This window comes from Phocoena phocoena, chromosome 14, assembly GCF_963924675.1.
Source record: "Phocoena phocoena chromosome 14, mPhoPho1.1, whole genome shotgun sequence".
NCBI lineage: Eukaryota > Metazoa > Chordata > Mammalia > Artiodactyla > Phocoenidae > Phocoena > Phocoena phocoena.
In genome coordinates, this window is record NC_089232.1 from 5,912,081 (window position 1) to 5,939,344 (window position 27,264).

At 50.5% G+C, this 27,264-nt stretch overlaps 1 protein-coding gene across 1 annotated transcript in view; it reads right to left on the minus strand.

Moving 5' to 3' along the window:
• Positions 1 to 4,764: 4,764 nt before the first annotated feature.
• Positions 4,765 to 27,264, minus strand: part of NPAS2 (neuronal PAS domain protein 2) — a 71,909-nt gene continuing 49,409 nt past the window's right edge. The window contains exons 12-20 of the mRNA XM_065891595.1: positions 26,255 to 26,396; positions 25,632 to 25,732; positions 22,878 to 22,967; positions 17,628 to 17,774; positions 11,941 to 12,138; positions 9,960 to 10,135; positions 9,525 to 9,617; positions 6,828 to 6,993; positions 4,765 to 4,932 (exon numbers count right to left, since the gene is read on the minus strand). Coding sequence (XP_065747667.1) covers positions 4,765 to 4,932; positions 6,828 to 6,993; positions 9,525 to 9,617; positions 9,960 to 10,135; positions 11,941 to 12,138; positions 17,628 to 17,774; positions 22,878 to 22,967; positions 25,632 to 25,732; positions 26,255 to 26,396 — 1,281 coding nt within the window. The remainder of the gene's footprint in view (positions 4,933 to 6,827; positions 6,994 to 9,524; positions 9,618 to 9,959; positions 10,136 to 11,940; positions 12,139 to 17,627; positions 17,775 to 22,877; positions 22,968 to 25,631; positions 25,733 to 26,254; positions 26,397 to 27,264) is intronic.

A 27,264-nucleotide genomic window follows, 5' to 3' on the forward strand; every position in this document is an offset into this window, starting at 1 on the left:
CGCGCCGGGAAGGAAAATCTAGCGGGCCTCGGGCGCGGGACCTGGGGCGTCGCGCTCTCGGCGCCTGCTTCCTGCCGCGCGACCCCGCCTCCTGCGTGCGAACGAGTGTGGGAGGGACTTGCGCCTTCGGTGTTACCCTTCAGAGGAAACGGGACCTTGGTACCCAGGTGGAGGAGAGCGTGGCGGAGAGGGAAGTCGCTCTTCTGTTTTTCCCACTCGCTCAGTGATTCGGCCAGCGGTGTCTGACCCTGTGTTCCCGGCTGGAGGCCCGGAGATGACTGACGCGGCTGCCGCCCTGGAGGGGCTCCGGTCGGGCAGAGCGGGCTCGCGAGAAGGGCGTCCTCGCTGCCCGGACCGGGGAGCCTCTCGGGGTTGGGTGGAGGGCCGCGATCAGCCGCAGCGGGACCTGGGCTAGGGGCGAGGAGGGGGGCAGAGCAGAGGCCTGCACAAGAAGTGTTTCGAAATCAAAATCGCCAGTTTGTAACTGACTATATGAGGTATCAATTTAGGAGACTGTTAGTAGTTGACAAAATCACCTCAAGAAAGGGAGAGTAAAATACTATATACAATCTATTATATTGGAGAAATCAATGTGATTTCACGACCTTAAAGAAATACCTGTTTTTCGCTCTATCACAAGATGGCCCAATAACAACAGAAGCAGCACTTTTATCCAACACCTGATGTAAGATACGTACCTTGAGAATGAAAAGGGAGGAACCTGACGCCAGGAGGTCGGGTGGGAGTTGACAGACTACAGAGCCAAGTCCCGCGTCCCCAGGCCACACCCACGGGTTCACAACTCTGGACCTTCAGTCTGCTGATGAGAAATTGCGTTCTCTTTTGGAGGGGGCGAGGGCATGATAAGATCCTTAAACCTAGGGAGGTGTAAAAACTTGACTGGGTGAGTTATTGAAACCCTAGAACGGTCTGTTAAAACTGGAGCGCTGAGGTGTGAGGATGAGCGTGTTGTAAAATACAGACGCGTTGAATCTGTGATGTTCACATTTTGCAACCAGTTTTGATGTAAAGATATATATATATATATATATATATATATATATAGTTCTATTTTGTGGATCCTTTTAGAACTTTTAACAAAGCTTCTGTATCAGACTTGAGATTTTAATTCTTACAAGGGTTATTTGTAATCTCTTTTCATAATCGGGAAAATTTGGGGGGTAAATTCCTAAATATTGACTCATTTGTTGTTTAAGTAGCATGTGATCAATAAGGGAAATGTTGACTATTTAATGGTTAAAAGAATGCTCTAATCGATGAATTTATAAGATTAGTCAGTTGGACATTAAATGACTTAGTTAGTGGTGACTGTCTCTCCACGTACAAAATCCCCTCTGACAGAAAGGAATTTACCAGCATGGAGGATAAAGTTTTTCAGTTTATGTCGATGGGTGGGGTCGTGGCTCCACTGAAAGAGGTGGGGACTTCGGGAGCGGCAGATGGCTTTAAAGGAAGTTGAGCCACATACTGAATTAAATTCAGGACCTTTTAAGTGTGTATAAAGTGGTAACCCAATATTGGAGTATATATTTTAAGGCCTGTATTATTTCAGTGAATGTGCTGCTGGGTTACCCTGCTTCTCCCATAACTGGACCTTGGCTGGTTAGGGAATAATCCTACAGGAAATTTTTTTTTTCTTTCTGATGAGCTTTTTTCACCCGGAAAAATAAAGCTGCTTCACAGATACCATAAGGCTGTATATTTCAGCTATTAATCAACCATGTTATGCATACAGAAGTATGCTGTCATTTGTACTGTCGCACATAGGCATAGTATGAAATTCATACGTCTGTGTCCAAAAAGCCACATATGTCATGTCTCTGGAGGATCCAAATTAGTTATTTGTCTAGGTTATTAAGGGATGACTTTAAAACCTTCAGGCTTCCCATAGAGTGAAGAGAGAAACTGAAGCAATTTTCTACCCAACACCCACATTTTACCAGATAATTTTGGCAAGAGTCCAACATGTCATCACTTAGAATGATCTCACAGTCGATCAGTTCACCGTGTTGCCTGTATAAACAAAAATTTTTAATTAATTTAATGGACGTTAGTTGCCATTAGAGACAGAAGATACTACATTTTAATTGAGTTAGTTTAACATATTCTAAAACTTGGTGTATTCCAGAGTTCACATTTCAGTCACTTCTCAAGAGCCAAGATGTTACAGTTCTCCAAATAGAAAGGTCATGGCTTTTCTCGAAACAGAACAGGATGGCAAAACAGTCTTTTAATGAGCAAAATTAAATGAATCAGAAGCTAAGGGGTTAAACTTCCCCTGATGCTATGTGGCTTTACAGAATTATTACCCAACAAGAGTTTTCTGAGTTTATCCAGACTCTGAACATGTGTAAGGTTTAAGCAGTACTAAATTAAATTAATAGCGTGACATACTCCACCCTTTTCTAATGGCTTCCAGCTAGAAAATCCTAGGAAAACAAATACGCTGTTTCCATTAAAAAAGTTGTTCTACTCAGAAGTGCAGATTCTGACAGCCAATTAAAATACAAATTCTTTTACAGAAAAATCAGATCTGTAAACCTTTGAATTTACAAAACAGTTAAATCACAAAATAGGTAATCCAGTGTCACAGAGACTTTTTGTTTTAAAACGAGGGTTCCTTTAAAGAGTAAATGATCCTAATACATGCAAAATATTTAGACTTACCTGTTTTCAGGAATACTGCAGTTGTGTGAATAATAAAACTCCTTTTGATGTATTTACCTGGCAGCCTCTGATGCCACTGAAAACTGATCCTGGCCAGAGAACAGAGAGGAGTTTCCCCTATCTTGCAGGGAAGCAGGTAGAAGCACAGAACTCCAGTGATGGAGCAAGGAAAGGAACTCAGCTCTCTTGGGCCAATGCTTGTAGAAAGGGCTCTGCTGAGCATGGCCATGTCAGTGATTCTCAATCACGGTGTGCCAGGGCACCCTCACTCCAGCGTGCTGAAGCCTCACGGGGAAGGGGGGGATTGTCTGCTATTGCTGTATCTCCCCCGTCCACATGACGTGGGCACACATCTCCCACACAGACACACAAACCCTGCGCAAGTGCTAGCAGGCAGAGCCCGTGCAACTCCAGCCCAGGTGAGTTTAACTATGGGCTGTGCCTGCTTTGGTGGATGACAGCTTGGCCATCTCCGTGGATTACCTGTGTCTCTAAGGTGGAGATGTTTCCAGGAACTTTTTCTGGTTTTGTCACTTTGTTTTGCTGTCATTTCTACAGTGAACTGTTGTTTTCTTCTGGCACAATCTCTCAAATGAAGATCGGGGTCCCGACAGGCTGAAGCGCGTGTTGAAGTCAAAAATCCTAAGGTCATCACCCGGCTTACTTGTTGCTGGCTCCCGCCTTTTCCGTATCTTTGATGATCCTTAAAAACATCTTGAAATTAAAAAAAAAAAAGTTTATTGATGAAAAGATGTATGCGTGCATCTAGAAAAAGGGACAGAAACTGCCTCCAAAGGAAATCATACAAATTTGTTAATTTATTACAAAATGTCCACTCACAGAAATACACAAGAAAACTTTTATCCTCTTATATTTGGGAAAGGAACTGGTGTCTCAGATACAAAATAATTTACACATGATCCATACAATTTTATTTTATATAGAAATAGGTCCTTATTACAACAGCTGTACAATTCACTACACATCATCTTATAATTACATAAAATCTTTTCTTTAGAAACATCTCAACATAACAAAACATACAAAAAAAGCAAAGTGCATTTTGAAAAGGGAAATCCAATCCTCGGTCTCATCAGGAAAGATATATAGAAAGATGCAGCATTCTCATTCCAAGGGCCAGCACGTGATGGGGCTTCCTGGGGACCTGCCGCTCCACGGACCCGTCTGGCTGGTAAGGCCTTCCCAGTCCTCAAGTCCTCAACGAGAATTCCAGAACGTCAGCTACGGGATTGTGCTTTGCTTTGAGTCCGCCTTCGTGGTTGTAATCGCCGAAGTAAACAGGAAACAGTCCAGTGTTATATTCGGGGGCAAATAAAACACCCCAAACCAAACCGATCCAAACCAAACCCCACCGGAACGGTGTGGGGTGAAAAGCCTTATTCCATTAGGGTCAGGCCGGAGGGTGTGGCGCTGCAGCCTGGGACTGACCACCAGCTTTGCCATCTGACTGGGGGGCTGTTTTTGTTACTGGGGTCTCCAAATGAAGTCATGAGAGGAGACAGTATTTTTAAGAAAGGAAGGTGCCTAAGTTATCTCCTTGTGCAGCTGTGCAAATTAAAACAGAAGCAATCATCTAGAAATAACGAAAAAAATCATCTCTTTATTCTCTCTCTTCAACAAATCCCCTGACCCGGTGCTTCTCCAACGCAGAGGAAAGAGAGTCAAGAGAGCTCAGGCCAATGAGCACGTGCGCACGGGGGACAGCGGTGGGAGTGATCGGCGGCGCTCCAGGGGCGGGGGCCGGATGCAGCGAGATGAGCCGTCCCTAAGGTGAACTAAGTGATGCACTCCCGTGGGGACCGCGGTCCCTTCCAGGTATGGCTGTAGACTGTGGCCGTAAAGTGCAGGGACAGGGAAACACGGCCAGTGTCCCTGCCCACTTCCACGGGCCGGCCGCTGTGCTCAGACGTTGTCACCATTCAGGAACTCTGAAACGGATGCGGCGCGCACGAAAGCCGGGGTGTCCTTTAAACTCTTCTCCCCAACTCCCTGGCCATCCCCCCCTCGACCGTCCATTGGTTAAAGCTGATGTGACCCAACTGAGGCGCCAGGGCACTACCGGGGTAGCTGCTGGAGGCCTGAGGACTCAGACAGGCTGCCGAGCCTTCGGGGAGGGCGCGAGGGTGCGGGAGGAGGGTAGCCCAGGGTCCCTGGCTGCTGCGAGTAGGTGGAGAGGCGGAGCGAGTCCTGCCGGTCACTGTGCAAAGAGGTTGGTGCCTGCACCTGGAAAGAAAGGAAATGGCTCTTTCTGCGCTTCAGGGACTCCTCCCCTGAACGGCTGGGGCGGTGATGTGGTCAGAATAAAGACCCTCCTCCCGGCCGGGGCCTGGGGGAGCGCCAGGCTGGGAGAGAGGAAGCTGAGGCTCTGCCGGAAGGGTGCGAATTCTGAAGCCCAGCTCTCTGCCAGCGCTAGGGGTTCCTCCTGGCCCAGCGGCCGGGCCTAGGCTGCCGGGGAACGGTTTCCTGAGCACGTGCTCCACGTCGCCTGTGGGTTTTGGGATGTTGGAACCTGAGACCACACACACATAATGGATGGGGCAGCATCCGAGCCTGCGTGCCGTCTGCCTACTTTCCAGCGGTGGCCCCTGATTCCAGAACTACTTCCGGATGCCATCACTGGCCGGCACCCACCAGGAAGCACCCTAATTTGTGGCTCAGAACCTTCAACTGGTAAAACGTTAACTCTGGGTCCTTCCATCTCGCCTCCCACGGTCCCCATCCACGAAATCTCCTCCGCCAAGCAGTCCGGTCTGCCCTGCTTCCCAAGCCGCCCGGGCATGGCTGTGCCCCCACTCTGGCTCAGGCTGCCTCACCTGCTGGAACACGGTCCCCTCCGCCCCCACTCAGCCGTCCCCCACTTGGAGCATCCCCCCGCCCCCGTCCCTTCTCCACCAGGGCCTCTCCCCGCACCCACCCCCCTTTTTTGGGCCAAGCCAGCAGCATGTCACGCGGGGATCTTAGTCCCCGAGCAGGGGCTGAACCTGTGCCCCGGGCAGTGGCAGCGCGGAGTCGTAACCGCTGGACCGCCAGGCCACCTAGCCACAGCGCTCCACCCACACAGACCCAGGCCTGGGCGCCCTCTGCGATGTCCCCTGTCCCCCTGCGCTCAAGGCCCCTGAGCGCCCTTTGTACCCCGAGCCCTGCCAACGCGTCTGTCACTCCCGATGAAGGAATATATGGGCGGCCTCTAACTCGCCCCCAGACAGACGCTCCCTGCCTTCTCACAGCCCATCATTTCCCAGCTCAGATCCCTCGGGGGTCCTGCGGGCTGACGGGACAGGCGAAGCTGACGTCTTGAGTTGACTCCCACTAGGCCTGGAGTCAGGGAGATTTGAACACTATACCACAGCTGAGCAGCTCTGGAATTCAATTACGTTCTAGACCTCAAGGAAGACTCTGCACCGCGGTCACCTTGCTCAGCCCCCTCTGGCTTTGAAGGGGCCCAAGCCGGGGGTGGGGTGCGGTCAGGGGCTGAAGGCCGGGGAGGAGGCCCCACATGACAGGGTCGGGCTGGGGCAGGAAGGGGCACCCGGGCAGGTGCGGGAGGGAAGGCCAGAGCCCCAGCAGACACTCTGTCCCGTCTGAAGCCCCAGCCACTTGCACTCCCCCTCCTTCTTTCCAGTGTACGTGGCACTTGCTGGAAGTAAGAAGTGACCACAAGGAAACATGCCCCCATTTTCCTGGACAGCCCCAATTCCATGCAACGTCATCTCATTCATGTAAAGGAAGTTTGATGAATCTTTAAACATGATTTAATTTTATATTTGTATGAGACACACTAACACGTCCAACAAACATAGCAATCAGTGTCTGATATTTGCTCTAAAAACTCCAGACACCATAATAGAAATTACTTTAAAAAAAACGGACCTTTTTAGCACATAACCACATGAGGCATAAGAGCTGCTTCTAAATTTCTCACACTGTATATACATAGACTTTACCAACTTTGAGCATTATAAACTTTAGAAACTATGAAGATTCAACTATAAATCTGTCTGGGGCTTATTTTGATACTGAGGACCAGAGCCCTACTGAAAGCCCGGGAGGGAGGGCCTGTCAGGCCTGGGCTGGGGGCTCGGCCCTGTCTCCCCCGCCCAGGTGCAGCCTGGCCCCACCTGCAGGAAGCACGGAGGCTGCTGCTGGGTCTGCGCGGGCTTCAGGGGCGACGGCTGGGAGGTGGGGAAGTGGGGGTGGAGCCCCATCAACAGGACAGGGGTCGAGGCGCTGCTGGTGGTGGTGTGCACGTCTGGGTTTGGACACGCGGCCTGGCTCTGTGGATACCTGTTTGGTGACACGTAAGAAAGACCTTTAAAAAAAAAAGCTATTGACATGACACCAAGAACACGGGCAACAAGAGGAAAAAGAGACAGACTGCACTTCTTCACAAAGACCTGTGTGCGTCACTCTATCCATGCAGGGAAAAGGCTGCTGGAAAATCCTTTGCAAATCATATATCTAATAAGAGATTGACATCCAAGCTATAAATACAATTCCTACAACTCAGCCATCACAACAAATGCAAACAACCTGATTAAAAAATGGGCAAAGGGCTTGAACAGACATCGCTGTAAAGAAAAGCTACAAATGGCCAATAAGCACGTGAGAAGATGTTCAATACCATTCGTCATTAGGGAAATGGAAATCAAAACCACAATGAGGCACCACTTCACACCCATTACAATGCTATTAGGAGAAAAACCGGAACATAACAGTGTTGGCAAGGATGTGGAGAAACTGGAACCCTTGTGCACTGTTGGTGGGAGTGTAAAATGGTACAGCCGCTGTGCAGAACAGTACGAAGTTTCCTCAAAAAGTTGAACTTTGCATTACCATCTGATCCGGCAATTCCGCTTCTGGGTATATGCCCCCCAAAAGAGAAAGTAGGGACTAAAACAGGTACTTGTACATGCATGATCCTAGCAGCATTTTTTACAATAACCAAAAAGTGGAAGCAACCCAAGTGTCTGTCGATGGATGATGGATAAACGAAACGTGGTCTATACAGACAGTGGACTATTACTCAGCCTTAGAAAGGAAGGAAATTCTGTCACATGCTACGACATGGGTGAGCCTCGAGGACATTATACTGAAATAAACCCATCACAAAATACAAATACTGTACGATTCCACTTAGATGAGGTACCTAGAGGAGACAAATTCATAGAGACAGAAGGCAGAAGGGCGGTTGCCAGGCGCTGGGGCAGGAGCAAGTAGGGAATGAGGGTTTAATGGGGACAGAGTTTCAGTCTGAGATGATGAAAACGTTCTGAGGACGCACAGTGGTTGTACCACAATGTGCGTGTACTTAATGCCACTGACCTGTACACTCGAAAACAGATAAAAGGGTCAATTTCATGTTATGAAGAATATACATCTTTTTTTTTTTTTTTTTTTTTAAAGAAAGCATAGTTAATGAAAACGGTCCAATAACAAGGGGAAGGCTGTTTGGGAAAGCTCTGGAGGGGCCCAGACCAAGAACAGATATTTAAAGACACTTCAGAGAAGTCCATTTAGCATTATATTTTTAGAAACGTTATATCTCTGTATGGGTCATTTAGTAACAGGCATTGGGGATTCCAAAATTCCCCTGAAGGGGCCTCTGTGTGTGGCAGGCAGACCCTGACCCACCCTAGAAGATGGAGTGTTAGGTCATGTCTGGAAGAGAAGGTGGGGAAGGTGGGGGACAGTATAAATAAATGGGTTGACCGAAAATGGCAGCTCTCCTCTAGAGTTCCCAGAGGAAAGAATTTCCAGTTTTGCCTAGTTCACTGCATTTTAGGCATCTCTGGGCAGCGACGTTTTTGTTTCCACTGACTTGGATCACCTGGAGAGACCAGAAACCAAACCCAACATTCCCCGCACCCCCTGCCTGATTGAGAGCATCGTCAGAGAATCTGAAGGTGGTTTCCCCGCAGTGCCCAGCCCCTGCCCGCCTCTACCATCATAGGGTTTTCACGGATGTAGGTACAGGCCCCAACCCTCAGAAGACCAGTAACCATCCGATGTTACTATTATTACTGGCTGAAGGAGGACACAGGAGGAAGGAAGCGGAGGGGACGGCCCCAGGGGATGGCTGCAAGGCCCCCGCACGGGGGGCGCGGCAGGCGTCATCAGCCAGCACTGTCCCCGTGAACTTCTGACACAAATTAAACCAGTGTTGTATACGACAATGGTGTCTGCTTCATCTCCAAGAGCTAGAAACTATTTTCCAGTAGCTTTTCAAGTATTCCCTCTGTCTTCAGTAACCTCTGTCCCTAATAACTCAACGGCCAAGCAAAGCTGCTTCTTCGGGTCCCGAGGGTTGCCAGCAAAGAGCCCGGGGGAGAAGAGAGAGAGAGAAGCGTGCGTGTCTGGGAGGGCAGGAGAGTCCCACAACTGCAGGGGGTTCCAGTCCCCGGCACGGCACCAGAACCACAGAGCAGGCGAGCTGGGTGTGCCCGTGGAATTTGCCAGCATCTGCTGGTCAGCTGGGGCTGCGGGAGTGCCCTCGGGAAGGCGGGGAAGGCTCCATTTACTTGGGATGTTACCACTTAGACCTGCAAAGCTCGGAAGGTGGTGACAAACTTGACGTATAACTAAGAGTTTCCTTCGGGTCCTGTTCTCGGCATGGGATGCCGACACAGTTTTCTCTCCCGCCATGGGGAATGGAGAAAGGATAGCTGAGAAGAGTCCTTTCGAAGGGTGTTGGCACACCTGGACCCTGCCTGTAGTGCCAGACTCACAAGGGGTGCAGCTGGTCCAGGCAGGTGAAACCCTGGCAGCCTGAGACCGCTCGGTGCGGCTCTTCCTCCCGCCGCCCCCGGGCCACCTACCTGGCTTGCCGTCCAGGCCTGCCGACCTCTGAGGGCCGCCTCGCGTCGCAGGGCCCGGGCATCATGGGCTGGATGGGCTGACTCAGCAACAGCCTTCGAGCAGAGGAAGAGAGAAACGGGCAGCTTCGATCAGCGCCCATGCTGCAGGCCCACCGGCTGACCCAGCGCCCGCCCAGCCTGCCTGCGCCCTTTCTGGCTGACCCGGATCCCCACTGGGCCCGCTCCGTCCTCAGAGGATCCTTGAGGCAGCAGGTCACCTCCTCTGGCCATCAAGACCCTCGCCCTGTCCTGCCGCTTCCTGAGCTGAGACCAGCTGCAGAGGCTTTAGAGGCTAATGGTCTGAACTTTGCCTCCATCTCCGGCAGAAAGAAGACCAGAAACGAACGGTATAAAACTACGTCTCAGTTATCTTTCCAACAAGGACAGTGTCCGCACCTGAGCTGCCGATCGTGGCTGAAGTCCGGGCTGGGCTGGCCCTGGCTGGCCTCCTGGGAGGCGGAAGCAGGCGTGGTCAGGCTCAGAGCCGGCGGGAGCACAGCAGAGGTGCTGCTGAACTGGGGCGTCAGGCTGTTCCCCTGCATCACCTGCGGGCTTCTCAATGGCTTTGGACCCTGGAGCAGCCATTGCCGTGAGAAAGGTAAACCTTCAAGTCAACTCAGGTATCACCTCCCCAGAACCTCTGTCTTTTACCCACTTTGGCCTTTGCACTCGCTTAGGACCCAATGACTATTGACTGAGCTGTCGCGAACGTGTCTTTCCCGTTGGACTGTAAGCATCTCAAGGATTCTTTAAATCCTCTGGGGCAAGGACAGTGCTGGGCTTGCGGCAGACAAGCAACCAACGTGCATTGAACGGAACTAGGAACTACCTTCTGCTTCATAGATTCCACTCCCGGCTCACGGATCTCCTTGCTGACTCTCTAAATCACCTGGCCCACCCCTGCCCCAGGGCCTTTGCACTTCCTCTACGTGGAATGCTCTTCTTCTTGGTACCAGTATGCCTCCTTCTCTCACAGGCTCAGTTCTTCGCTCGCATATTACCTTCTCAGTGAACCTCCAGCCCCTCGCCCGCCTTCCCCAGCCGTCTCACATCACTAATTGTCACACGGTTAATTGTCACTTGTTTGTTTCTCTCTCCCTGCTTGGATCAGAGATTTTTCCCTTTTCTCTGTTGTTCACCGCCGCCCCTCAGTGCTCAGGACTTCGTGCCTGGCACGCATTTGTTGAGTGAAATTGTAAAGGAACGAGGGAATGAGCTTGCATGTGCTCTTGCTTTTCGGGTTTTCCACTCTGTTTCACTGACACCATTAATATGATGGTACCGCCATATTCTCAGAGCTTTTACAAAATCTTTGAACGTGGTGTAAATCCTACCTCAGTTTTTTTCTTCTCCAGAATGTCCTTGGCTAGTCTCATCCACTAATTTTCCTGTTAACCTTTAGAACCAAAAGGCTGCATTTTAAAGTAAAACCCTTAAATCTGGGTGAAGATGGAGACACTCTCTTATGCAGAGACTTCTCCATATTTTATTGTACATCAATGTTTATGTCCCAGAACTCCTGCTAGACTAGAAACTCCTTGGGGTCAAGGACAGCTCTCATTTATCTTTGCTCCCCTGGGAGCCCAGCAGATGTCACTCCATGTGAATATAAGAGGCTTCAGGAGAGGCCGTATCCCGCCTTCCAAGCTGTGATCATCTGGAAACGAGGGCTCAGAACTTCTCGATTCCATTGGATTCAGTGCCACTGACTGATGGGTGACCCTGTCAGACTGCAAGGTCACTGGTGGCTTGTAGTAAGTGGTAATGGCTGTGAGGATGGGGCTCAACAGGGAATCTGGGGGACCGGGAGAAGCTTGGTGGCCCTGGGGAAAGGGATGACGAACAGAAGTGGATAACTGCTCTCACACTGATAATGGCTAAAACCAGCAGTCGGTGACGGGCACCAAGGACACGCATGTGGGGACATGTGGCTTTCAGCGTGCATGTGTGGGATGGCTATAACCACCTCCAGCCCAGCTCAGGATCAGAGCTGAAAGTTTCAGCTGCATGATACCTCTTTTCTTTTTTTTTTTCCTAGTAAAGTTGTTCCTTTTATTTATTTATTTATCCCCCCTGCACCACACGGCTTGCGGGATCTTAGTTCCCCGACCAGGGATCGAACCTGCACCCTCGGCAGTGAAAGCGCGAAAGCGTGGAGTACTAACCACTGGACCGCCAGGGAATTCCCTGCGTGATACCGTCAAGGTATTTGAATATACTGATAAAACAGAGAAGGAAACCAAAGGAACTTGGGGCTTCGAAGTGACAAAATAAAGAAAACAAAAACCCCACCATCATCATCCAGCTCCGGTCACAGGGGAGGCAGGTTCCTGGTCTGCTGGTGGCAAGGACCGAGTCTGGAGACGAGCATGTTTACCTGGGTTGATATCACACTCGAGTCTCTGAGCAGGTGCTGGCTTGTGACCTGGGCAGAGGCCACCTGCCCCAGAAGCTGAGGGCTGGCCACGAGCTGGGGCTGGGGGCCTGGGCCCGATCTCTGCTGGAGCTGCTGCTGAGCCCCGGGCCGCTGGGCACTGCTGAAGCTCAGGGATACGTCTGGCTGCTGCAGAAACATCTGGAAGCAGAAGCAAAATGCTTTTTAGGCTGGGATCACAGTGCCTTCACAGGCCTGCACCTTCTTTGTATGGCCTGTCCCTGGCAAGATGGCAGCTTTCTCTGGCCTGCCTGGGGAGGTTCACCCACTGGACTGAGTGCCTGGGATGCCACCAGAAGAGTGCACGGCCCGGAGAGGGGAAGTGGGTCAGACGGATGCTGACCCTGCCCTCAAGAAGGTTCCGGTTGAGCGACTGGGGTTCTACCAGTGTGAAAGATGCTGAGACCCAGATATGTCATTAGATATGCTTGTTTAGTCTGGGTTGGCTTATCCATTTCTTATTAGAAGGAATAACATCTTGTGAATGGAGGGAATGATGCAATCACAATGGCAGAGGGTTGGCTGACCAGTGGTGTGGGGCGCATCGTCCTGGCAGTAGGACCTGTGCCTGGTCTTGAACCTCTGACCGTGACCATGGTCTGTACCCATCCTGCGATTAGCATCTTCCACCCCAGCTTCCAGCTGAGAGGGCAGATCTGCTCTGGTTAATTAGTTGCCTCTGCATTCCCAGGAAAGCAAATAAATCCAAAGGGTGACATAACATCAAGTCCATGTACTTTAAAATGATGTTTAAGAATACGTTTTGGGGCTTCCCTGGTGGCGCAGTGGTTGAGAGCCCGCCTGCCGATGCAGGGGACACGGGTTCGTGCCCCGGTCCGGGAGGATCCCACATGCCGCGGAGCGGCTGGGCCCGTGAGCCATGGCCGCTGAGCCTGCGCGTCCGGAGCCTGTGCTCCGCAACGGGAGAGGCCACAGCAGTGAGAGGCCTGTGTACCGCAAAAAAAAAAAAAAAAAAAAAAAAGAACACGTTTTACAATCACCATGCTAATCTCTATATGTTACCTAAAATGTCTCAGACATTCAATAGGCTGCAGTATAGCAGCCTGGTTGTTTTAATGGGAAAGGTTTAAGAGAATTTGATGAAGTTTATAAAGAGTGTTTAAGTGGTTCTGAGAACCTCGATCCACCTCGTTTATAAGTTTGGTGTATTCAATTTAAAAGAATTCCTTAAGTGCCCAGAAAGATTTTACTTCTTAGGTTTATAAGTCTGCCTTCTTAGGTACATGGAATGTTTGAAAGGTTCAGATATATTAAATTTGTAAGTTAATGGCTTTGGTAGAGAATGTTGACTAACATTTGTTAAATTTATAAACTGATTGAACGTGAACAAACACAAGTAAAAGCATTGCTATTTTCAGCCAAATCAGTAGATTTGGAAATAAAATATAATCTGTGAATTGATGCTAAAGGCTTAAGAAAAACAACTTCAGTAATTTCAATAATAATTTAAACCTAAGACCTGTAGCTAGCTCTTTTAACAAAAGCTCCTCTTGGGCATTAAAAACTGGTATTATCTGTATCAGATCTTTTTTTTTGTACATCTTTATTGGAGTGTAATTGCTTTACAATGGTATGCTAGTTTCTGCTTTATTACAAAGTGAATCAGCTGTACACATACATATATCTCCATATCTCTTCCCTCTTGTGTCTCCCTCCCTCCCAGCCTCCCTATCCCACCCCTCTAGGTGGTCACAGAGCACCGAGCTGACCTCCCTGTGCTATGCGGCTGCTTCCCACTAGCTGTCTACCTTACGTTTGGTAGTGTATATATGTCCATGCCACTCTCTCGCTTTGTCTGTATCAGATTCTTGACAAGTAGTGTTGTACTCCATTTTAGGCCCTTAGCTTTGACGGCTAAGGCTCTCTCCTTCAACCCCGATTCCTGTACTCGGTGTAGCATAACCTCATACCCAGTACGGAACTGACATGCTGACATTTCCTGAGTGACAGAGGGGTTTTGGAACAGATGTGAAATCACGCCAGGCAGACACTTAGTTCAAGCATCCGCTCCGTAAGGGGTGTCAAGTCATCTCCCAGAGACCCGAGCGAGATTCCCATCTAGTGCCCTTCCTGCCACACCACCAGGTCTCCCTACTTTCCTTCATACCCCACCCCCACCAGAAAAGCCTGCAGTTTTGAATGAGGGCTCTTTGTCACTTTAGAAGTGAAGAAGAATGTTCTGGGTCTTCATCCTCTCAGATTCAACACCCAAACCTTTAGGATTAGTGCTTTACGCAATCTCAGCGACCTGGCTTGTTTAGAGCACACAGGGTAACTTACACTTGAGCAAAAACCCAATATTCAAACTAAATAACATGCATTTTTCTGGTGGGATACAATTTACCGTCTAATTAGAGTTCAAATAAATGCAACCTTTATGCATGACAGGCAGTATAATCTAGCTTAAATCGGACAGACTTTAGTTCAAATTCCAACCCCACTACGTACTAGTGGTATGACCCTGGGCCCTTTTCAAAACTTTTCAAAGTCACTGTTAGTTTCCTCACTAATAAAACAGTGACATTAACAGCACATACCTCGTAAAGATTAAATGGGATTTATGCTAAGGCATAGTACTAAGTGCTCAATAAACATTAGCTAGTAACAATAACACTAAAATAGAAAAGGAGCTCCTTTGCCTCTCTGGGCATGTAGAAACTATCTGAGGAATGAACAGAGCACATAAATGAACCGACAAATAGATTAAGCTTTTGCTCAAAGAAGGGAAACTGTTTATGCTTGCGTTATGGAAGAGATCTCTTGGTCTGCTGCTCTGTCCCACTGATGTTTGCTCTCTGAGGGCAGAAACCCTGTCCTGTGTGTCTCTGTATCCCCCCAGCACCTAATCAAGGGCCTGGTACATACTGGGTGTCTGCCAGATGGGTGGATGGATGGAAGGATGGAGGGGCGGGGGTGTGTGTGGGTGTACGGGTGTGTGGATGGACGGATGGTGAATGAGTAGGGGGATGGAAGGAAAGGTGGAAGGATGGATTAAAGAACCAAAGACCATTGTCACAGGTTGTCTTTCTCGGTATTTCTCTCAACCGCCAGTAGAGGGCGCGAATGCTCTCTCAAAAATAAATTAAGAAGCGGCCTCCCACGGACGCAAGGGGTGACAACTTTTCAACAGAACAGCAATCTATGTAGCGCCCTTCACGACCCCATCTAGGTGCAAACACAACACCCTGAGAACCTCGCCCTCATAACCCAATCTTTTTTGGAAAAAAAAATCATACTTAGCAAGCATCTCAGGCACACATAGTATAGTCTCAATGAAAGCTCCGAGCCAATGGACTAGGTAGGAAAGTCCGCTGAACTTGGGATAAAGGACTTGGGGGGGGGGAGGCGCAAGGGGGATTGCTACTGGGTACACATTCCTGCCTCTGCTTTAGCGACAATGAAGGAGAATTTATAGCTTAAGAAGATGACTTCTTAACTAGGCTCTGGGGTCAGTTTTATAGAAAGCACGAGAAAAACTTTTCCCTAATACAAGTGGAAAAAGTCATTTGAGGAAAAAAATACTTCCCATTTTCCAGAACAAACCAATCCTACACTCACATATGGTTTGTCATTGTTCTTATATGCTTAGCTTTACAAATACTTATTATTACGAAACGTTTCAGAAGTATAGAAAATAGATATTATATAATGAAGTCCCATGTAGCATCACTAGGCTTCAGGAATTATCAACGTTTTGCTCTTATTTAATCTATCCCCCCACTTTTCTCGGGGGGAGGAGTGGAGTAACTTTTACTTGCTTATCCTTTATGCTTGACTCACGTATTTTTTTTTTTAAACGTTACATTTTGGCTAAACATTTCAGAACGTATTTCTTTAAATCCTTAGACTTGCAAAAATACATGAAGAAAGAGTCCTTGAGGAATCGTTCTCTGGTTTGACTATCTGTGGATTTCCAAGTTCATTGGAAAATTCCACTGCAAAGATAAGGTCACAGGGAAGAAACCAGGAGAGGTACACGCAGGAGGCTTGGTTTCCACGTCATCCCTGACAAAGCTCAGGTGCTAGACGTTGGGGGTCAACAAAATGCACTATCAGGACAAAGAAAAGCAATAACCCTTCATGTCAAAGAGTGAAAGAGATAGCCTTGTGTCCCGGTTATTTAAGAGTTCAGCTTTAAAGTTGAAAATAGAAAAGTCCGGGCTGTGAGGCGGCTGTTTACCCGCCTACCTTGCTTTTAGCAGCTTCTAGCTCAAGGCCCCCTCCCTGTTAGTGTAAAAATTCCATTCAAGTAATTGGAGTCAGGAGTTCTAGCCATCGGATCCTGGATCAGTGAGAAAATAAGACTGCTGGGAACGAATAAGTAAAAAGGGACTGACACCTTGATGACTCCATGCGTTTTCACCTAAATGCTGCAGTCTTGCCCCTAGGCAGTTTGGGGGTGTCGCTGAGGAGGTGGGTGGGGTGAAGGGCTGTGGGCCGGGAGCAGGGCTGTGGGCGGGGCTTGGTGCCCAGGGCTCTACGCAAGCGCACCTGACTGGGCTCCCCTGCCTTGGGGAGGGGAGGGGCCCCGCTGGACAGAGAAGGCTGCCTGGGGTCCCTGAGCTTCCGGAGAGCCCGCCGGGAGCACCTATGGGGGCCCAGGGAGGCAGGATGGCCGGCTGTAGGCGTCTCCAGGCCGCCGAACACCTCTGCACTATCCTGCGTTCATCTCCGCTCAGGGCTGCGCCCGCTGGGGTGTTATTGTGTCCACACGCAGGGCCGTGTGGATGCTGGGGCAGGGGGCAGCAGGGCCAGTGCTCCAGCCGTTTCCCCCAGGGGTGTCTTCTTCCTTCTGTCTCCCCAAGTGGCTGCCAATGCTTACCTCTCTCAGGGCAGACTCCAAGGTTGGCTACATTTACAACCAAGGGCATGCACTTGGGAAGAAAAATAGTCCTGGACTAATTTAAGTGAAAATAATTTATCCTTGAAAGAGATCCAATATATAAAGTTTTTCCTCCAGAGAGAATCTCTCGAAAGGCTTCAAAGATGTGACATCTGGGGGTGGGGTGGGGTGGGGTCACAGTTAAAAGCGGCTGCTGTCAGAGCATGCAGAATGCTGCCCCAATCGCTATGCTGCAGCGGGGAGGCCCGGGGGTGCCAGGGTGCTGACCTCCAGCTCCCACCTCCTTTGCCGCTCCCCGCAGGGTGCAGGGTGCACAGCACAGATCATTTCCCATATCTCCCTGCATTCATGCTTTGGATGAGAGGGAAGAGCAGACCTGCTTCCATCTCTCTGTCGGCAGCCTGCGCTGGGTGTTCAAAACCCCATAGGAGGGAGGCCAGAGTCAGGGCAGGGCAGCAACCACCAAACACGTGAAAGAAAAGTGCACGTGATGCGGAAACGTGCCCAACAGAGTGAGGAGTGAGTGAAGAGGATGTCATGTGAATTTCAGGTTTGGCCTGGAGCTGGGGATGGAGGAGGTGGGATTCATTCCTCGCACTTCATTGGTGGAGGTTTCAATTTGTTTAGGAGGCAGAGCTCAGTAAGGCAGCACAGAGGACTTTGGAGGAAGTCCTGCCTGCCCCTGCCAAGGGTGGATGAGGACACATCACAGAGCGGGGGGGGAGGACGGAGCTCAGCGCACCACCGGCCCAGGAAGGGGCATCACCTGGACGCTGGAGTCCTGGACCAGGCAGAGCTGCTCCTGGATCTTGTGGAGCTCTTCCTGCTGCCACCGGATGTTGGCTTGCAGGATCCTCGTCCTCTGCTCCAGCTGGTCTTTGATGGTCTGGAACATGCTGAGCTGTGCTGAAAACTTGAAGGCGGGGTCAAAACACAGAACCCGATGAAAGAGTTATTTCAGCCTTGCAGACAGATGCTGCTGATCTGAGCGGCCCTGCACACTTTCACTTCTGGTCCTCTACCCACCCTCTGCAGCATCCCTGACCCACTGTTGCAATGAGTGACCCACCTGAGGAGCTCGCCAGGGAGCAGGGGTTCTGGCTGAGGGCTGGGTGGCCCAGGGCCCCCTGCCCACCCCACCCCCAACCCCCCCGTGAGCTTTTCTTAGGCCCATGGGAACCTGCAGGTCTCATTTATTGCACTGGAGTCTGGGAGGGCCACAGAATCGGGACATGATTTTGTCAGCAGTGCAGTGCTTACAAACTCATATTCTAAATTCGGTTAGACGGACAAATGGTTTGGGAGAGGAATGCTGAAAGCAGGACAGGAGAATGTGCAACGTCATGGATGGACCTGGAGGGCATTATGCTAAGTGAAGTAAGTCAGCATCAGACTCAGCTAGAGAAAGACAAATACTGTATGAGCTCATTTACGTGTACAATCTAAAAAAGAAAACACACTAGTGATTACAGCAAAAAAGCAACAGATGCAGATATAGGGAACAAATTAGTGGCTACCAGTGGGGAGAGGGAAAAGGGGAGGGGCAAGATAGGGGTAGGGGATTAAGTGGTATAAGCTAGCACAGTATAAAATAAAATAAGCTACAACGATATACTGTACAGCAAAGGCAATATAGCCAATATTTTATAATAACTATAGATAGAGTGCAACCTTTAAAAATTGTGAATCACTGTGCTGTACACCTGTAACTTATACAATACTGCCCAGCAACCATATCTCAAAAAAAAGAAAAGCAAGGCATCAGAGAGCCCCCTTCCCTTTTATCTCTCATCTAGGGCATGACGATTTGCATGTGACAGCTTCACATGCAATTTTGGATCCTATCATTATCCTAAAACTGATGCTGGAGAGCAGGGCTCTTCTGGAACAATTCACAAACAAGCTTGGAGGGTTTTTTTCTTTGTTTTTTGGCTGTACCACGCGGCATGCGGGATCCTAGTTCCCTGACCAGGGCTTGAACCTGTGCCCCACTGCAGTGGAAGCATGGAGCCCCAACCACTGGACGGCCAGGGAATTCCCAAGCTTGGATTTGATGGTACTCTAAACCCTGCTGGGGCCATGGAAGCCTCATCGCCCTCCCTCACTTCCCCAGGCTCACTTGCAGGCTGTCCCTGCACTTCTTGGAAATCTGTGTGAAAAAGAGCTAAGGAGACAAACAGTACAGTCGCCTTCTGTGCACCCCGGGGGTACGGCTGGCGGAGGTGACTGTGCACGAGCACTGACGTCTGCTGTGGGCAAGAGCCCAAGAGTCCCCTTCCTCCTGCCTCGCGACTCCTTCCTGGGATGGAGGCTGGCTTTCGCAAGATTTCCCAGGTGATCTCTGCCCCGTGCCACCTGTCTGCCTTGACACAAGGTTCTTTCCTTGCAGGAAATGTGGAGGGGGAGGTCATGAGATGGGAGGTGAAGCTGAGGCTCCCTGGGCTGCCTGCCCTGCTCTGGGCAAGCTGGGGCTGTCGGTGACTCCTGCTCATCGAGGAGAGTGAGCTTGCTGCGCTGGGGCTTCTGTTCTTTATTTTGTCCCCCGCCACCACCACCCCCTTTTTTTTTTTTTTTTTTACAGTGACTTAATCTGCATTCCCCCTCAATCTCTATCTCCGACAACCTCCTGAGTCTGTTTCTTGCCCGTTGTCTTTTGCAAACACCTCCAGAGATTGTCTCTTTTCTTTTGCCCTTTGCCCTCCCATCCATGGAAACGCAGGGAGCCTGGGAGAGGTTAGAATACAGGCAGGATAAACCGGAGGATGGAATCACACTGACTACAGTTTTGGAGCAGCAGAATAAGAAGGAAAAGAACCAGGAAGAATAATAGAGGCAGGTGCCACGACTTGTGGAGACCTACCCTTGCCAGGCCAGCAAAGCAGGACCCTGTACCTCCTTGCAACACGCCCACGCCACGCAGAGAGGTTGTGAGTGGCTCCAGGTCCACAGCAAGGTGGGGGGTGGCCGCAGTGTGAACCCAGAGTCTCAGGAGGTGGGAGAGGCCAAGAGACTTTGCCAATGACAGCTCCCCACGCCCCAATTCCACCCCAATCAGAGCGGCTTTGACCTCAAGACTTCACTGAAAAATCCTGCTGAACATGGGCTTAAAAATACCTACACCAGAGACTGTATCACAGAAGTCTCAGTCAGAATCTCACTCATCAAAGCACCAGCTGGGGGGCTTCCCTGGTGGCGCAGTGGTTGAGAGTCCACCTGCCGATGCAGGGGACACGGGTTCGTGCCCCGGTCCGGGAAGATCCCACGTGCCGCGGAGCGGCTGTGCCCGTGAGCCATGGCTGCTGAGCCTGTGCATCCGGAGCCTGTGCTCCGCAACGGGAGAGGCCACAACAGTGAGAGGCCCGCGTACCGCAAAAAAAAAGAAAAAGCACCAGCTGGGATTTTGAAAGAGAATTCGACTGAGAAAGAAAAGCTGTATCAGGTATTCAATTAAAATAACAAAAGACAAAAGCATCTGTGCTGGGTTCTACAAAGTCTGGAGACAGTTCAGGCTACGATGTCCACACCCAGGGGTAGATGGCTCCCAAGGGAAACAGTGAGGGGGCCAGTGGTCGGCAAGGTGGCAGCACCGAGCCTCAGTGTTAGTTACTCTATGTATTTATCCTTATTTTCCCAAGGCGTTCCAGGACACCCAAGCATGAGTCTCTTGTTATATTCTTGATTGTGGCCTTTTTGATAAAGAGATCTCCCCTAACTTAGAGACACATTAGCAATTCACTACGAAGCAAAACCATCGCTTAGCCAGATAACCGTTTCCCAGATTGTGGATCTTTTTTTTTCCCCTTTCCCTCGATAGGGTACCACAGTGATAACATCAGTGAGGGGAAAGAGAGAAAATTGTAGAATCTCGTTATTTCACGTGAGTAGGTATGAGAACTATCTGATTTGAAAGGCCAGCATCACACAAGAACGTCTTAAAGAATACGGTTACTGGTCATTGCAGCTCTATATACAATACAGGACGTGGAAGCGACCTTAATGCCCATCAACAGAGGAGTGGATAAAGAAGGTGTGGCAGGTATATACAATGGAATATTAGCCATAAAAAGAAACGAAATTGAGTTATTTGTAGTGAGGTGGATGGACCTAGAGACTGTCAGAGTGAAGTAAGTCAGAGAAACAAGTATCATATACTAACGCATATATGTGAATCTAAAAATTGGTATAGATGATCTTACTTGCAAAGCAGGAATACAGACACAGACATAGAGCACAAACGTATGGATACCAAGGGGGAAGGGGGGTGTGGGATGAATTGGGAGATGGGGATTGACATATATACACATATATGTGTGTGTGTGTGTGTATACATATATATTGACAAATATACACATATATTGGTACTATGTATAAAATAGAGTACTAATGAGAACCTACTGTATGGCACGGGGAACTCTACTCAATGCTCTGCGGTGACTTAAATGGGAAGGAAATCCAAAAAGAGGGGATATATGTATACGTATAGCTGATTCACTTTGCTGTACAGCATAGACTAACACAACATTGTAAAGCAACTATACTCCAATAAAAAAATATGGTTATTATTAAGGCCTAAGAGACTAAGAACTGTTACTGTTAATTAAACTGAAGATCAATATATGAAAAACTAGGATTCCAAAGGGGCCTTTAGCACACCATGACTTATTACGATGCAAGACCCACAAGAAGAAGGAATTCTCATTTCATGGGCCTTTGGACTGAAGAAGTTACTCATTTCATACCAAATGTGCCTTGGAAATTTGAAGAGAAAAAAAATCCTTCTTTTTCTTTTTTTTCCTAATGAGGATGAATATGGATCATTCGCGTTAGCTGACTCTGGCTGGTAGGTTTTATATCCTTACTTTAGCCTAACTCTGGCAAGGAGCACGTGCTAGCAGCGTGTGTCTTTCTTATTCCAGGAAAACATGTGAGGCCCCTGTTCGTGGGAAGGATGTATGTTCTGAAAGAGTTTTCACCAGTGGTGACGGATTTGCACCAAGACAGACGTCCACACTTTGGCAAGTGTGTGGCCAGGGACACATCTTGGTGAACTGCCCCCCTGGGACCCCCTTGTGGCCAGAAAGGGGGCAGAGCTCACTATCTCATAAAGGAATGGAAATCAGAGGTCTGACCGGTCAGCTCAACTGCCCTTGGACTTCCGTAGACAGAATATTTTCTTACTGGTTCTATAAAAACACATGCCCTGCCGTGGCAGTTTCTCTGGTTTTTTTTTTTTTTTGCGGTACGCGGGCCTCTCACTGTGGCCTCTCCCGCTGCGGAGCACAGGCTCCGGAAGCGCAGGCTCAGCGGCCATGGCTCACGGGCCCAGCCGCTCCGCGGCATGTGGGATCCTCCTGGACCGGGGCACGAACCCGCGTCCCCTGCATCGGCAGGCGGACTCTCAACCACTGCGCCACCAGGGAAGCCCGGTTTCTCTGTTTATATGCCCATCTTGCCCTTGAACTCCAAGTCCAAAAGCGAGGGCTGCGCCACAAGCATCTTTGCGTCCTTCACACTCACTTCCTGACTCACCCAAACAGTAACTCGCTGAATGTTGTCGCAACATAGAAGGAATTACTCAGCCAAGCCCTGATCCTTTATTTTTAAAATGTGGTATTTATAACACTGGACTCAGAGCTTTTAAACCCTTGCAAAGTCTTCCTGTAACATTTGGCTTCCTTCAGACCTTTTCTAAAATATCGTGACCAATTAGGAGTCGTGAAAAATGAGAGGAACACGGAAAAATGGCGGAGAGATGAAGAAAGATCGCTAAAAGGATTGAGAAACAGACGCCAGAGAAGATCAGTGGGAGGACGGATGGAGATGAGGCCGGGGGAGGGGCAGCGTCCACAGCTCCACACGCCCCACCTGCGCGTGGGGAGAAACAGTCCCATCTGGGGGGCCTTGGTGTGGAGCCTGTAGGTCAGCACCAGTGCACCCACACCCTCCAGAGGACCCCAGCATCCTGTCTCGGGGAAGTGCCGCCCCGGGTTTCCCCTGCCCTGAGTCCCAGACTCACCTGTGTCACGGGGGCAGGTGGGCTTTGCAAGATGGTCTGAGGCAGGAGCTGCTGTGTGATGTCACAGGACGCCGGGGCGGGCAGGGGAGCCTGGGGAAAGGAGAGGGGCCTTGCTGTCAAATGCAGCTTCTGGGCCGCTACAGAAAGGGCCGGGTGCTGTCCCTCAGCCAGCTGGGTTCTCTGGCCTCAAGGAGGCCCTTCTGCCCTAGAGTGGACGGCTTACTTCTGGAAGGCATATGTTCCCCGGGAAAGGTGGGGTCGCAGGCTGCTGCCCTTGCAGGCCACGGAGTCAGCGGTGACACGCGGTTGGTGAAGGGTGGGGGGCGCTGGGGGCACTCGGGCCCGATGCCTTCCATCACGGTGTGCTCTGCAGAGCCGCTGCCACCGGCCGGAGCTGGGCATCTCCACCCCACCCTGCCTCGCCTCCTTTTCTAGGCTCCGTTCTTGGCGGATTTGGTCGCTCTTTTCCCAGATCAATACTTTCTTAGCGGTGTTGTCCAGCAGAAAGACAACACCTTGGCCTTCCTGCTCAACACTAATGCAGATGGACAGGGCCCTGCACGGCTCTACCCACTGACCCACCCGGGCAGTGAATGTGGCTGCAGTTTCGCCAGACTCTGCCTGCAATCTGGTGGAGAGAGTCCTGCAAGGTCAGCGGAGTCCCAGCCTCTGTGCCCCGATCGCTCGGGTGGGCAGAGGAGCAGGGGTGGGGTGGGACAACGTGTAGAAACAAGAAATGCAACCGTCAGCTTCACGAGGCTCTTGAGAGCTTTAAAAAGAAAAGTAAAAAGCTTCTTCTGAGGTTATCCCAAAGCTGCCCCAGGCCCTGGGGACTACAAAAAGCAAGAAAGCTGTCCCCAGAACAAGATCAGAAGCAGAGGCAGCAGGAGACCTGTTTTGAGTGAGAATCCTAGGGACTGGCTCTGGTTCCCCCAGCTTTGTTCCCTTGCACATCTGGGACAGAACTGTCACCAACAGTGGCAGAGAGGGTTGCATGGACAGCCAGTATCAGAAGAGCGGCCATCATAGCTCACAAGCTCATCAAAAGGTGGCTGGGGACAAAGAAAGCGGCCTTTGTCATGTTCTGCTTGAAAATGAAACATGTTGCCCAAGCTTTTCAGCAGGGTGGACAGCAAGAAGGAAGGGGACACTTCACTCCCATCTTGAAAGAGGTCAGCGAGGGATGAGTGGGAAGTACTTGGCCACTATGTGGATGTGGCCCTAAAATCTGGGGACACCTTTCCCATTGAGAGCGAGGTCTGTGTCCCTCTCTGTGGGTGAGCTTGGGACTGCTTTGCCCGAGAGGGATGGCAGAGGTGACATTGTGGGACTTTTGCGGTACGCGGGCCCCTCACTGTCGTGGCCTCTCCCGCTGCGGAGCACAGGCTCCGGACGTGCAGGCTCGGCGGCCATGGCTCACGGGCCCAGCCGCTCCGCGGCATGTGGGATCCTCCCGGACCGGGGCACGAACCTGTGTCCCCTTCATCGGCAGGCGGACTCTCAACCACTGTGCCACCAGGGAAGCCCTTGTGGGACTTCTAAGGCAAGGTCACAGAAAGCCACGCACTTCCGCCTGGCTCTCGTGGAAGTCCCTCTCCAGATATTTCCTCTTGGAACCCAGGAGCATGCCAGGAGGATGGCATGGAGAGGTCCAGCAAGTCAACAGAGCATGCTCTGAGCTGGGCCCAGCCATCAGCCGGGGATGCAGACACACCGGGGGTGTGGACCTCCCAGCCCTGATCGGGGAGGCTTCCGACACCAGGTGGCAAAGAGGAGTCACTCCCACTGTGCCTTTTCTGAATTCCTGACCCAGAATCCATGAACATGGAAAATGTTGCTTTCTTTCTTTTTTTTCGTGTTTTTTCAACTTATTTATTTTTGGCTGCGTTGGGTCTTTGTTGCTGTGCGTGGGCTTTCTCTGGTTGCAGTGAGCGGGGGCTAGTCTTCTTTGCGGTGTGCGGGCTTCTCATTGCGGTGGCTTCTCTCGTTGTGGAACACGGGCTCTAGGCACACAGGCTTCAGTAGTTGCGGCATGCGGGCTCAGTAGTTGTGGCTCACGGGCTCTAGAACGCACGCTCAGTAGTTGTGGCACACGGGCTTAGTTGCTCCGCGGCATGTGGGATCTTCCCAGACCAGGGCTCGAACCCGTGTCCCCTGCACTGGCGGGCGGATTCTTAATCACTGTGCCACCAAGGAAGCCCCATGACTGTTGCTTTATGCCACTGAGTTTGATGTGGTTTGTTCCATGGTGATGGAAATGGGAGTGTGGTAGGTACATCAGTGACTTTGCATCCAGCCAGCACGCTTTCTAGGAGGCCACACGTTCCCTGATGTTCTGGAGAAGCCTCGCATATATGAGGGACACTGCCTGATATATGCAGGGGAACCTTCTTGTTGACATCAAGCTTCTCAGACATTTGCACTGGAGTGAAATGGGATCTAAAATAGGAGGGTCTTAATCACGTACCCCCAGAGGCTCTGGGGGTGTAACCCCAAATTTGAAGTTTTGAACTTTATCTTTAAAACTCTTTTGGATTTTGAATTCTATGGATATACATCCATGTTAATTTTGGAATAAAAATGTTTCAAATTTGCTGCCAATTAAACATCTTAACTTCCCACCCCCACTTGCCACCAGCAATCTCTAAGTACAGCTGGTTCTCTGCGAAGATGCAGCACACGGTCCTGTGGCCCTGCAGGCCCCTGCGATGCCGTAGCACAGGCTGGGTGAAAAGTTTGGGGTCACTCACGTACCGGCATCGTGGCTGCCTGGCTGAGCCCTAGCACGGGGAGCTCTTGAGCCGATCTTGGCAAAGCCGTGGTGCCGGCCTCTGCCCTCAGCTTGCCCGGAGTAGCTGCAAGAAACACATCACCTTTCAGACTTGCACACACTTAAAAGCTTTCTTATCAAAAGAGGGGAACAGTGACCACGGTGGGCATGCAACACGGGCCTGGTTGGAATCTGATAAAGGAAGCCCAGAGGAAGTGAGGTGGTTTTGAGATCCACGGAGGCTCTGCCCGCCTCCAGCATCACCTGGGAGCAGGTGGATGACAGCAGAGCATCCACGAGCTTTATGTCCACCACATGGTTCAGCCAGCTGCCTGATCACACACCTCACCGGGTCTGCACGTCGCCTGCTTCATGTCGGCTGTGTGTGCCAGTGGAGGAACCAGAGAGTGGAGCCGGGGCGGGGGTGGGGGGGGAAGAGACCCGCGGGATAGAAGGGCAGGCACGGCAACCGAATGGCAACTTCTGCTTCAGACCACAGACTGTCCTGCTTCTCAAGTTCGGGGGTCCCTCGTGGGACTCTCTGTATACCCCCCATCACCCCAGCCCAACAGGCGCCCACCCCTTCCCTCCGCGGTGTCACACTCACAGGTGGGTTCGGACACAGCCGTGCGCGAGGATTTGTGGGAACTTCTTGAGGACGCCGATGGTGAGTGGCTGGTGTTAAGGCCCGAGGTGCCCACGTCGAGTGCACTGAAGTGCTGCTGAGTTTCCAGGCTGGAGCCCTTGTGCTGAAACACATACACACGCACACACACACACACGCACACACACACACACGCACGCACGCACACACGCACGCACGCACACACGCACACAGAGTTCCACATTTCAGCATCGAGATCACGGCAATGAATCAGGTGACTTCAGTTGTTCTCTAAATACTTAGGAGCCTTTGAAGGGTATGGAGAGAAATACTGTAACGGTTTGGAGATAATTCCAAACACATTCGGGTGGACTATTTATACGAAGATGTGATCTCGCATCTTCGAGAGGCTGGTAGCCTGTACGCAGTGTTTATTACACTTTCTCGCCTTGAGTTTGATAGTTTAGATTTTCGTAATGGATTTGGCATTTTGTTTTTTCCTTAAAATTGCTACCTCACGCCCAGAATCATGGCTTCCCCAGAAGCAGGTGGAGCGGCCGGGTCTAGAAATAAGGTTGTTGGTGGTACTGGATTACTAATACTCCCATGAAACGAACGCCTTTGGACGCTTCTGGACACTATCTCCCCACTGCTCTTCCTCTGCAACCTCAGGGCCCCCGAGTGGAGAACAGGCAAAGGGCCAGCGGTCTCCAATTCTTGACCCCTGGATCCCAACTGATGCTGGGCCCCCTGGATGCCTCTGCCTTGAGCACAGAATGGTGAGAAAGCAGCTGTGACTTTGCAACCCTGAGGAACCATCTTTCCATCCTGCATTGGTGTCGGTGTCATAAGCCTAAGAAAACAGGGATTACAATGATTTTTAAGCTAAAGAAGAAACAATGTTTTCTCTCCTGGGCTAGGCTTCTACCTGGTCTCAGTTCTTAAATCTCTGTGTGTGACTCTACATGGCTGCTCTGTATTTTGAGTCACGGCTCCAGCGAGGGTGGACACTG